The sequence below is a fragment of the Triturus cristatus genome, chromosome 5_2 (assembly GCF_964204655.1).
Source record: "Triturus cristatus chromosome 5_2, aTriCri1.1, whole genome shotgun sequence".
Taxonomy (NCBI): Eukaryota; Metazoa; Chordata; class Amphibia; order Caudata; family Salamandridae; genus Triturus; species Triturus cristatus.
In genome coordinates this window covers 44,218,986-44,232,367 of record NC_140588.1, presented here as the reverse complement: position 1 = coordinate 44,232,367, position 13,382 = coordinate 44,218,986, and the positions used below count along the sequence as shown (strand labels likewise).

Genomic DNA, 13,382 nt, shown 5'->3' with positions numbered 1-13,382 from the left:
TCCTCATTTACTACAGTCTCCTCAGTAGGAAAAACTTTCAGTTTTTTACTTTGATTCCATCAAGAAGGCATTCAGATGTGTCACACATTTGCCATAAATTCAGAATGTTAGCACTCTAGTTGCTTATTAGATCACTGTAGTACAGCTACTGCTCACCAGGGAAGTCTGCTGCTGGTATTGAAAGTGCATGTTTCAGTCTGCATGTCAGAATTTTTTAATGAAATAGAAGAGGATTTGAGAAGTCACTCAAAATGTGCCCTAATTTTTCTTTCTGCAGCACTAATCATACTTTCTATGGCAAAATGAACCCCCTCATGTTGTTCCTTTTTAAATTAAATGTTTTAAGAGTTACCACTTTATTCCAACCAAGATGGCTTCAGGTGTGCCATACTTTTGTCATAAGTAGGACTGTTAGCGCTCTAGTTGTTCTTTGGAACACTCTGGGAAGCTGCAGTAGAACACAAAGGAATCAACTGACAGTCTCTGCCCTTGTTGGATGTACATGTTTTACTGAGAATGTCAGACTTCATTCTCCCATGACTGAGAAAGATAATGTGAATTTACAGAAAATATGCTCTCAGTTTAGCTTATAGATCACCTTCCAAACCTCTGTGGGAAAAGCATGAGAAAATAGTTTTCTCTCAAACATGATTCATGATATCACAGCAGAAGGCTTTTTCACATGGTAAAATCACCTTAGAACACACCACAATTCCTAAAATGAGTATGGTACCATCAACAAATGATTTATAATGTAACTAAAGTCTTAAAACCTTCTATTAACTGCAATGCTTTTTAATGAGGTGCTATCATGTATATTGGTCCCAAGATGGCTGCCAACACTTCTTGGATGAAGTGCTGACAGCCAATCAGGTCTCACGATGAGATGTGTGGTTAGGCTCCGCCCAGATATATAAATGATTTTACTTTTGATTTTCTCAGGAACTACTGTACGGATTTACACCATATATGCAAAAGGCACATCCCTGACCTGAGGACTACCTCTGTGCCAAATTTAAAGTAATTCTGTTCAGCCGTTTGGGCTGTACCTTGGACTAAAGGTCCCTATGGAAAATTGCATGGGAAAAACACGTTTTGGGACCCCCCTTTTTTCTCAGCCCCCGCTTGACGAATCCCCCCCGAGACTTTCAGGGTACGAGCGGAGCGGAGCGCCCCACCTATTTTGGAAATTTCGTGAGGATTCGTCAATCGGCACCAAATTTATTCCAAATAGAATGTTGCGGATTTCCTATGGAAACACGGTCCTAACTATAACTATCTACTGGCGACCGCCAGTAGATAATATATATATATGTGTGTGTATATACATATATATTGATATATATATGTATATACTAAAAACAAGTAATCAATATGCATAATTACTATTCAATACATTGATTAATTATCAATTAATAAATATTATAATATTGTTATTCAATTATTATTTAACTTCCCACCTGTACCACTACAAACCTAGCAGCCCACACCTAAAATATAGCTAAATAAATGTATTCCATAATTTATAGATTTATAATTCAAATAAATAATTATTTTACAAATAATAATTATTAGTTAATTATTACTTAGTTAACTTCCCACCCTATAGCCTACAGATCTAGCATCCCACAACTAAAATATAAGTAAAATAAATCAGTATTCCATATTTTACATAATTTAAAGTAAATTAAATAATTAATTACCAATTCATATTAAATTGTTAGTTGATTGTTACTTAGTTACCTTTCCACCCAGACCCCTTCAATACTAACAGACCACAAATAAAATATTAGTAAAATAAATAAGTATTCAATTAATGTCATAATTAAAAATCAATTCAATAATTAATTGATGATTAACCATTAATTTTTAATTAATTATTACTTAATTAACTTCCCACCCTATACCCCTACAAACCTAGCAGCCAGCAAATACCATATAATGGAAATAAAATAGTATTAAATAATTTACCTAATAAATATCAATCATATAATTAAATTAAATGTATTAAATAACTCAAAATTATTTTTACCTAATACCCATCCTACCGTAGCCCCCCAACAACCCACTGCAACACTATAAATCACTATAAAAAAATTAATAAAAAATGTCAAATCACTGAAAATTACAAGCTATATTTTAAAAAATGAATAACATTTATATACACAGTAGTAACATAAAATTAATATATCAACTAAACCATATTCAAATATTTGTAACCATTATATTATTGAAAATTATATTAAAAACATAAATATTATTTAACACAATATCACTTGCCTTGAAAAACTATATTCTTGTCAACTTTATTTGTGCACCTGGATATTTGTGTGTCACAATCTTTAATTTCCAATGTTTCTGTCTCCTGATATTTTTAAATCGGTATCTCGTCCAAACACCATCCAAAAATTGAACCCACATGCCATAAAATCTCTCAATAAAATATAAAAGAATTGATCTACAAAAATCTATTTAACAAAGTTAGAAGGCCAGTCTAAAGTAAATTGCTCCCACTATTTTAAAAGTTATTTGCACTTTTGAAGTACAAGTTCATAATTCACCTGACACTCTCCCTCATCTCTGGGGACATTATTGCTCCAGGATAGTGTACAGATTACTCTGTTCTGCTTTAAGATTCCTTCCATCAATCTGAGTAGCTGCCATCTGTGTCCTGTTGACAGCGTGAATGTGCTTGCTCTGACCATTCCTATTATTTTGAGAAATTGCACTATAAAAAGAATGCAATGATATGGATGTGGGTGCCAGATGACACAACAAATGCTAGACTTTACATGTATGTTATTTTGTTAGCACTTAATAGATTTCACACGGGCATTATACTATTGAGCATTACGTTTCAGGAATGGCACATAAACACACAGCAAAATAAGGTGAATTGATGATACTGAATACTATGAAGCCACCAGTTTCTCATTGTAGTGATGTATTATTGTCTAACAGCTTTCTGTGTTTTTGCCTCCAAAGACAGAACAGATGCTTGGGCTGTTGATGAAGTTCGAGCGCATTGGCAAAGACCATCTTGATTTCACAGACAAATACATGATAATCTTGCAAAGATACGGTCGGGATTTGGAAATGGTCCGAAAACTATACCAGAAGCAAAAAGACAACCCTCCTACACCCCGCAATGTTCCTCCTGTAAGAAGCAACAACTTGCTAGAAGAGTATATTTTATCATTGATAGAAAAAAAGCATTATCTGGCAATATTTAAAATATTTCTCGAAATACATTCACATTCGGGACGTTTTTGTAGAATGAACTACTACATTCAAGTATGTTTTGTGTAATTTGTTTGAATGTTTTCCATTGTGTGATATTTAGAAAATCCTGTTCTTCCAACTCGTTATTGCATTTATCAAACGTATTTTCTCTGTGTTTCAATTATTTGATGTTTTAATGTCATGTCTTATGAACTGTACTAAATGAATATTTGCTGATATTTGTTTTTTGACATGATACGTTAGCTGAGTAAATAACTATCAGCAGCTCATTTATAATGAATATTCATAGCTAGTGTTGTTTATTGAAACAGATTGCTTCTTTTAACTTTGAATCTGGCACTTGGCATCTAAAGAATTGCATTGTTAACTTTTTTCTTTCGGATACTGAAATGAATGTGCTATTAATGAAGATACCTGAGGCCCAATTTCTGTGTTGTAAAAGTAGGTGAATGCGTTTGCCTTATAGTATTTTCCAACGATAATAATGTTTTTGTTTGGATTCCCCCTTAAGAATCTGCTTCCTTACAGTATTTGCCTAAATGGATGGGTAAAACATCAAGTGAGGACAGCCTAGTTCCTCCTTAAAAAGATTTAACCATAGTTTTATAATACAGCAAGGAGAAAGGTTTATCACGTTGCACTGTTTGGTGGTAAGTTCCACAGGGGTGTGAACAGTGATTGTCTTGTAGTGCGTCACCTTGCTGCCTGTTGTACTAATTCCCTCATGTTCCATTACTTTCAAGGGTTGATATTACTTTCCCCATTTTCCCAAGATCCCTTTGTTCCTTCTCCTGGTACTCTCTTTGGTTGCACTCAGCCCTCTCTTCTCTGCCATCTTCTGTAGGTTGTGAGGTGCTTTGCCTAATAGCTGGGAGATTGTTAGAATCGGGTGCAGAGGTAATGTTGCCAGAGGAAGGTGAAAATGTTAAAGTAAAAATGTTGCTGGCCATCCTCTTTGGCATTCTGATTGCCATTTGTTCCATCTTTCATCCCGGTGTAGGAAGGAAAACCTCAAGACACAATCAGTTCAGTTCAGTTCATAAACTTTATTCGGGTAACTTAATACCCATAAAAGCACAACATCATAACAAAAAAAACAATAAATAGCAAAATGAAGGATTGACAATACACGATAATCAAACATTTGTAATAATATAACTATAGCATTTGATAAGTTTGATGACAAATTAAAAAAAGAACTTCATTAGTAATAAATAAATAATTTCCTGTTAATAAAACATTATATCAGCTAGCAATTACATAGAGATAGTCAATCGGGTAAAAACTCAGGGATCGGGCATAGTCTTACGTGCTCTGGTGGAAATTCTCAAAAAGGTGCTTATGCAAAGGATCAGCTCTTCATCAGCCAGGGAAACTAAACATGTGTAAGCAGTATCCAAACTAATAGGTCTTCTCTTTTTGAAAAATGGATTTAAAAACCACTTAGTATATTTTGTGTAATACTTACAAAAAAAATAAAAAATGTAAAATTGATTGGCCACTTACCCCATCACAAGGGCATGACACAATCACATATTCAATTTCTGGTTCTTTTCAGTTTTTGAGGCATGTGTTCCTCCTGGGTTTATCAGTCTCCAACCACAGTTGGTGTATGTGACTCACAGTCTGGAGATTTTACAGGACAACCCTAATTCAGATAATTACTGAAGGCTTTTGAGCACTGAAGAACAGTGATAAGTTATGTGGCAACATGCCTGCTTTGTACCACAAGAGGAAGATTATTTCCCCTTCAGCCAAGGTGATTTTCCTATTCACAATTACTACTGCCGATTGGAAGAATAAGGGCCCTGGTACTGCTAAAATGACTCCTGGGTGTAGGGACACTTAGGCCAGGGTCAGTGTTTCCCTTTTCTGCATTCATCTCAAAGCTGGCTTTCTCAAGTTATAACGAAAGTAAAAAAATGACTCTATTTACTAGTTATTGGAAGAGCCTTACATATGTATTTGCAAAGAACAGTTCAAATATCTCCATGTTTGTAGCATTTGGTACAGCAGACAAACGTAAGAGGACCGCCCAAGCCTATTAGATGCCTTTGCTTTACTGTATCCAAATCTGAAGAGGACACTGGAGTCTCACTTCCAGCAGAGGCCTGGTTGACTCCTGGGCATAAGCTCGATGGTTTGCTCTGTAAGACATGTGCAATACCAGTATGTGGGCACCCCTCACACATGCATTCAGCACTATTGGTTGAGTATTGGTTGATGCAATTCACAGAATTGTTCCTTTGTTTAGAGTATCAAAACTTGTAACGTAAAAGAACATGGTCCTGAAAAACAACATTGGTGCAACAGCAGAGTATTCTCATGTTTCGGTGTGGCGCCAGAATATTGTGTTTGGAATATCGTCCTACTTAAATATTGTGCCCTAAATATTGTTTACAAAAATATTGGCTCATTTGAGTTAGTAATAGCAAATCTACACCCACTGGGATGATATTTTTTTTAAAGGTATTTAGGCCACAATATTTATAAGAAACGATATTCATTTCCTTGAAATTTTGACATAGAACCTCTGTTTTGGGGTATGAACAGCTTAGCACATCCTTATTAACAGATGCATTTTATCAAGGAAAATGGACAAGGTGATAATGGCAGGGTTACTTACCAGTAATCTTCATTACTCTGTCTTATATCCGGGTCTGGTGGCTCAGTGGACTAATGTGTCTACTGCAAGGGGCCTGTGTCGACTTTATGGTCACAGGTTCAAGTCCCTGTGGGTCCACTCAGCCTTTCATCCATCTGAGGTCGATAGATAAAATGAGTACCATTGAGTTGTGTAACAGAAAACATCTGTTATTCAGTGCCAAGATATCTACGGGTGAACATGCGCTTTACAAATATATGTGTTGTGTTATGTTATGCTCCTTTATCACAACGCTTCAATTTGCTCTTTTCCTGAACCTTTGGCCGGCCGGGTGAGAGACATATTGCTTATGAAGAGCACAGAATTTTCAATTTGAAGGCTTATTGTTTAATAGAACGTAAGGTGGGGAATGAGGAAGCCGCTGAAAAAGTAAATTGAGTATTGAGAACACCAAACCTGGCTTACATTAGAAAAACACTTTCATGTTTTGTTTTTAGGCCGAAACTACATTGTTCTGCCTCATTTACATAAAGAGTCTAATAATGAAATGTAGTATTTGTTGTAATGTTGCCCACCAGCAAGCAACACGTAAATATCTTTCTGTTCCATAAAGTGTCCTGAGAACATGAAAAATAACTTTATTCTCATAAAATTTTCTAGCAAAAGTTCGTAGCAATGCAAGTACAATCGTATTAAGGATTTGCAGGCGTTTTTCTGACTATGCTTAAATTGTTTGATGGAAGCATAAATAAGCTGCAGAGGTGTCCTTAATTATGGGAGATGGCTAACTGGTGAAAGGAAATTCAAATCTTTTTCCACCAGTTTAATGACTAAAAACCAGGTGTTGCTTGAAAGAGAAATATTCAGTGATGGCTGGTGCAGGTAAGAGCGGTACGGAGAGGCAGGGGGGAGGTGGGGGGATTGACAAATGACAAGGGAAAACATATATTTTCTTTTCAAGAAAAATGGTTACCTTGCACTCGCCGCATCGGCAATGCAAAGAGTGCTAGACAGTGTGGTTTTCTTTTTTTTATAAATCTTATTTTCCCTCGTCGTCATCTGTCGACCTCACCCCACTGCCCCACCGCTCTTACCTGCACAGGCCATCACTGGAAATATTATTGAGATTCAATTTCTTATTTCAGCAGTTTTACTTGCTCTTGTTAAGACATTCCACTGACTGATCAAAAACAAGTTTGCCACGGTTTGTAGAAAATCACTAGCGCTTTCGGGACAGATATACTAACATTTTGCATCATGGTTGCACCACTTTTGTGGCACATCCATGACGCAAAATGCTAGTTGATATTTACAAAGCCACACATGGGCCAATTTGTGCTGTCTTATGCGGCTTGTAAAAATGTTTTCCTTCAGTACAGTTACTTGCACTGCATTGGGTTACATTTCATTCTGGGAGGCGTTCGAGGGGTGTAATATGGGCGTTCCCAGGCATCCACCCATGGATTTCACACAGTCCCAGGTTTACAAAGGTTTGTAAACCTGGGGTTGCGTGAAATCGCTACGCCTCTCAGACTATGGGGTAACTAGGAAAAAAATATTTTTTTCACCTCGTTACTTCCTCTTTCTATGTATGCTGCAATCTGCAGCACACATAGGAAGAGGATAATGCCTCGAGAGATTGTTTTTGTGCAGGAAGGAATCCTTTCCTGCACAAAACTACTCTCCTTATAACACAGGCGCCCTTGAACCATGGTGGAAGGGCACCTGCATTAGCGCTAGGCTGCCTGAAGGGCGCCAGTGCTATGAGAGAGCAGAAGTGTGCTATACCTTATTAGATATGGCACATGTCTGCTCTCCCCGTTACGCACAATGCAGCACAGTAAGTTGCCTTGCTACACTGCATTGCGGGAAAGGTTAGTGAATCTGGTCCCAAGTCTTTTAGCAAGATCAGCAGCATAGAGTTCAGGATTTCATCCCAAACAAAGCCAGGGTGTTTCTGTGGCTGAGGTGAACCTATTTTGCTCCATGCCATAGCTTGCTTGAAATATTATCAATGGTTTAAGTCCTAACTTCAGGTTGAATAACAAGTCAACTCGATCACGTTGAGACTTTCATCATTTCTTTTTGTCAATAATCTCAAGTTTGTCGTGGCCCAAATAATGATGCAGTCTCCATTCCCCACCTCGCTCTTGTTAAACAAGACTGGATGTGAACCTTTTGTCCTACCAACAATTTGACTCGGTAATCCTCCAACATGTCTCCAAGGCAACAAACTTTTCTTTCAAAGGTACAACTCATCAATCAAAGCTGTTGCCAACAACCACATCCCTCTCTGCAAGAGAAACCTAAACAATAGCAGAGCCCTAAAGCAAGGCCACTGGAATTATGTGATTGTGCAGCCACAGCAATTTTCACATGATTATAGATGGGACGCATTTGACACATAATCCATCATCTGCCGCATATTCTGCAGATTTAAACGAAAAAAGATGTGTTTCTACCTCAAACGATTCAAAGGTTGTGAAAAATGCAGTGACACGTTTTGCCACGCAGTGTAAGGTCCTTTGCAAAGTTGGACTGGCCACCTTTCTGTTGCCTATTGCTATATTTGGGTATTCAACTGGTACACTACTAATGAGGTGCAATCAATGCCCAAACAGTGTTGTCAAGTTTAAAAATGATGAAATAATGAAGTAATACTACTTCAAAATATGTTGCATTATGCAGCATAAGTTGCCTTTTCTTGCTGCATAATTTACTTTGCCCTGCTGCATAATTTGGTCCTCTCCTGCTGCATGATTCCAGTGGCCCTGCCTCAAGGCTCTCATTACGAGTGGCCCATTCTTACCGTTGGGGCTTTTAACCGGAGTTACCCATTGGAATTGTCGGTTCAGCAGAAACATCACTGTTTAGTGGTATTCCACTTGCAGTCTTCATGTGGGATATTATAGGAAAACTTAGGAAAACGCTTGATAACTTTGGTTTTGCTTCTCTAAAACCAGTTTAAAGAAACTGTTTGAGGTCTTCAAGTGTCACACTAATAATTTCTCTCTTCGCCCTGAATAATCCAGTTGACACGGGTTTCTGATAAAAATAATAAAACTTGATATCTCTAAAAAAAAATCAGCTTTATCAGAGCAAAAGATTCTAATCCTTCTTCCCAAAATCATTTATTTAAAACAAATAAATAAATGTACATTTCCAACTTGCATCATGCCAGCCTCTCTTTGAATCTCATTCTTTTTAATGCCGTGCCTCAAAGTTACACCCTTTAATCTCTGCTTAACAACACATAATCTGCCTTTTTCTTTTCTTAAGAAATCAAAAAATGTGGTGCTGCACAACAAATCTAACACAGTTGTAAATTGATGTTCTGCCTTTAAAGCAGCTGTGCAGAAATATCAGCTATCTAAATCTAGGCAGTTGAAAAGTATATGAATTAGTTTGTCATTCAGATTAATGATTCTTTGCATATTCAACGCATTTCTGTTAATTTACCTGTTTTGTCACACTTTTAGATTACTGGCAAGATAATGTGGGCTCGACAGCTGTTCCGAAAAATAGACATCCCAATGAAATTCCTAAAAATGAAACCTGACGTATTAAAGGTGAGGAGGGTCTTTAATTTCTTGGAATGCATGTTTTAGTAACATTGTTGGCTTCATAAAAATCTTGAAAAGTGACAGTTGTGAAATCACGCTTTTCTGCTTGATTTGCCAAATATATGCACATTTTATGTTGATTGAACGTGAGAATATTTCTATGCATCGGTGGCTCCTCCACTATGGCGAGGAGCATCACCCGCCAAAAATGGCAGGAAGGAAAAATAAAACAGCACGTGTTTTATCTTTCCTTTCCTGGGCGGGGCCTGGTAGTGACAGGCACTGAGGGGAACCGTAGTGCACTCCCTTCACTGCACATGATGGTGTGGCCGGCCCTCTCCGGCTGGCCAAACCTTCATGCGCAGTGAAAGCTCTCTCCAACACAGCAACGCAGCTGTGTTGGACACAGCAGTATCAGACTCAGTTTGTCCAGGGGCGCAAATCGAGGATGCTCAAGCCAATCCTAAAACTGCTCTCATGCGTGAGAGCAGTGTAAGGATTGGCCGCAGGGCATTCTGGGGGCCTAAGCCTTCCTGAAGAGGAGCAGAAGAGCTTGACGGGATGACTTCAGGTATTTTTTTTATTTTTTTTATTCCCCCTCTCCGATCCCCTTTCCCCTGCCCGTTGCTGCTCCAGCATACCGGGCGCTCCTGCTTCTATGCATCGAGTGGCTGTGGGATTGCTTTATCTGCTACTGTACTAATGAATGTGTCATGTAAAACAATCCCCTTATGAAAATGCCAATCAGGGACTTTTTATGGCATGGACGTGTTGAGAGCAGGCCCAGGGCTCAAATATTCTGAGGGGTGTACGGAGCTGTGTGCAGTAAGGTTATACCAACTGCAGCAGCCCTACCATCTTGCTCCAGCTTGTCCTTGTCCCGGTCTGTTCATTTCTGTCTGATTTGCCAGTTTAAAGTGGTTTTAATCCTTCGTTATCATACCATGGGCGGTGTTTTTAACACCCCATTAGAGCCTTCCTTGCCCCCTCTCATCCCCTGCTGACAAACACAAACAAAAGCATCATCCGCATAAGGCAGCTAAGCTATGGGGGATTTAGGTGCTCTGGGAGAGGTCCAGGGATGCTTGTTTTCAGGTGCGAGTCCCTGCTCAGCAAGGTACTGACCAATGAACCCAAAAGGGACCACCTGCTGCCATTCACTACTATCAGCAAGGGCGCTAACGTTCTCCCCGCCCAGGGGGCTATCTTAGCATCTTGATGCCAATATGGATGAAGCAGTATACATGTCAGAGTTCGTTTCTCTAAAGCACACTCTATTGACTGAATATTTCTTTGATATGTTGCTAAAATGTATGAATGAATTTTAAAAAATTGTTATTCCAGAGTGTAGAAATGAAAAAGGTGATTCGAATCTACAACAAGATGGCGTCAGTTCTGATGGAATTTGAACTCCTGTATCACAGAGGATGGTGCAAATGCTCCGACCTTGCTAAGAATGGGTTGAATGCCTCTGTGCTGGTTAGACATCCTGAAACGAAGGTAACTATGCTGTTACTTTAACAAACACACCTTTTAGGAAAATATTGGAGTGATAGTTGTTGTTAGAACACATGCACACTAGAGGGCACCAGACACCATTCTGTAGTACACAAGTATGGAAAAACAACAAACAGAGAAAAAAGTTGGCAGTAGAAACGATAGATTTTAGAAATGATACAATTAAATTTAGGGTTGACCATGTGTCATAATACTATATTTACCCTAGAGGGCACCAGACACCGTTTAGTAACGTACAACAACCTAAAATCAAAATTGACAGATTTCATATTGGTAAAAAAAAACTGCAGCAAGCATTTTAATATGCTGTATTAGACATGACGAAGCAACGCTATGTCAAGTAACCAGGGAGCGTAACGTACACTCACGGAGGAACACCGTTTTCGAGGAATGTTCGGTATCAGGCGCGCGACGTTTCAACGGTCTCTTGTCATTTGTCTCCGCCCCCATGTACCTGTGCAACGCTCTGCTTTGTGACTTTCAGTAGCAGGCAGGCTTGATACAAGACTAGGGTGGCCACCTTTCCCAGAGAAAAATATCGTAAAATGGGGGGAGGCCTCCATCGAACAACACTCTGAAGCAGAACCCGCAAACATTGTGCGCTGTAACTGTTTGGGTTCAATTAATAAAAGTACTCCTACGTTTCAACAGGGCTGGACTATTAGTCTAAAGCAGCCCAGGCAAAAATGTTCAAACCAGCCCTGTTCCATTTATTTCCTTCCCTCCTCATCTACCCATTCTCATCTCTCTCTCTCTCTCTCTCTCTCTCTCTCTCTCTCACTCCTTCTCTCACTCCTTCTCTCCTTCTCTCTCTCTCTCTCTCTCTCTCTCTCTCTCTTTTATCCCCACCCTCTGAGCCTGCTGTAATTACACCTTGGGATTTAGAGTGTGACAGGATATATTACCCTTCAAATCCTGGAAGCAGAGTTACTCCAGCCCTAAGCAGGAGTAAATCTCCTACCATTCCAAGTGTGGGAAAGGGTCAGTCAGGAGTTCGGAAATCACTGCAGATATTCAAGTTTATTGGCACTTCTGAAGTTACAAATGTGACCATGTCTTTTTTCCGCAGACTTCCAAGCCCTTGCGTGGCATTTACTACTGCACATTTCTTCACACTACTGATATAAAAATAGGGTTTAGTAATCCTAGTTACGCCTTCCGGAAATCAGTTTGACAATTCCTGGCCGATGTAAACACAGACGTTTTTGACAAATGTTTACAGACAAAAATACCTTTGTGACCTGCCCTGATTATGTCTAATTATTCGGAGGGACTGGGCATGAAAGTTATTCTATTTGAGGCACATCTCTGCAGGGAGAAATTGATTCTCAATTAACTAAATTGATGTCAAGTTTTGGAATGGACTGTATGCAGTATTAGGCATTTTTCAGACATTTCGTAGTGAAACTAACTGTTCCTACTTTTCGTAACAATGTAAAACTTCATATGTAAAGATGCAATTTAGTGTTGTTGACCTTTCTGTGTTTGATTTGTGTTTAGCAACTGTTTGTGAATTTGGATCCTGTGGTGTTGGAGGTGCTTTATGAAACAAAATATCTGCATAAATTGGGGTTTGATATGCCAGACGTCGTCCTGAGCATGTGTGCTAAAGAAAAGCAGATCCGAAATCACCAAGTCAAGTCAGTACATCTCTTTCAAACTTTCTTTACCCCTCCATGTTTCAAATTGTTTGCAAACGCTCTTGGGTGTGATTTGTTTACAGTGTGATTCAAATTATAACCACATTTTCACAATCTGCAGAAGATATCAGATCCTTCTTGCATATCTCGGTAATGTGTCAAAGTTGCATGTGTAATGTAAATGACTTAGTACATCAGGGCTGCGGGTAGCATTACCAATATAATTATTAATAATGCTGTGTGCATAGGGCTTTATTTCTTAAGTCATTTATGCTTGTAAATTTGACTTAGGTGAGCAAAGACCGGCTCTAGAATCACAAGGTAATCACAATAGATGACTTTTTACCAGAAACCCTTTTACTCCTCTGTAATAGTAACCCAAAAACGGGCAAATATTATGCTAGAGTAAATCCCAGGCAAGGGGGGTTGAGGGGTATTTCAAGGCGTGATTTTCCTTCAAAGTTTGTCGACACTCACAAACACATGAATAATATTCACAAACGCTTCCCTGTTTTAAGGGGAGTATGCCAGGGTTGCGTCCTGGCTCCAACGCTATTCAGCCTATATATAAATGGTCTGGTTGATCATCTATCTGGTATTACAGATAGTGATTCCCCCAGACTAGCGACTGGTAGAGTGCCCGCTCTGATGTTTGCGGATGACACTCTGTTGCTATCCAAAACATCATCGGGCATCCAGCGTACCCTGGACGGTTTTGTGGCGTTTTGCGCCTTGCGGGGATTGGAGATAAACTTGGATAAAACCAAGTATATGATCTTCAATCCCCCGAGGCGGACACGACCGTACCCTGTC

The 13,382-nt window shown here is 38.9% G+C and overlaps 1 protein-coding gene across 1 annotated transcript in view; it reads left to right on the top strand.

The window, feature by feature from the left end:
* The window catches only part of LOC146822633 (dynein axonemal heavy chain 5-like), a 971,002-nt gene that overhangs the window by 165,414 nt on the left and 792,206 nt on the right, over positions 1-13,382 (top strand). Inside the window, exons 16-19 of the mRNA XM_085606815.1 lie at positions 2,986-3,159; positions 9,328-9,417; positions 10,756-10,911; positions 12,430-12,569. Of these exons, the coding sequence (XP_085462941.1) occupies positions 2,986-3,159; positions 9,328-9,417; positions 10,756-10,911; positions 12,430-12,569 (560 nt within the window). The remainder of the gene's footprint in view (positions 1-2,985; positions 3,160-9,327; positions 9,418-10,755; positions 10,912-12,429; positions 12,570-13,382) is intronic.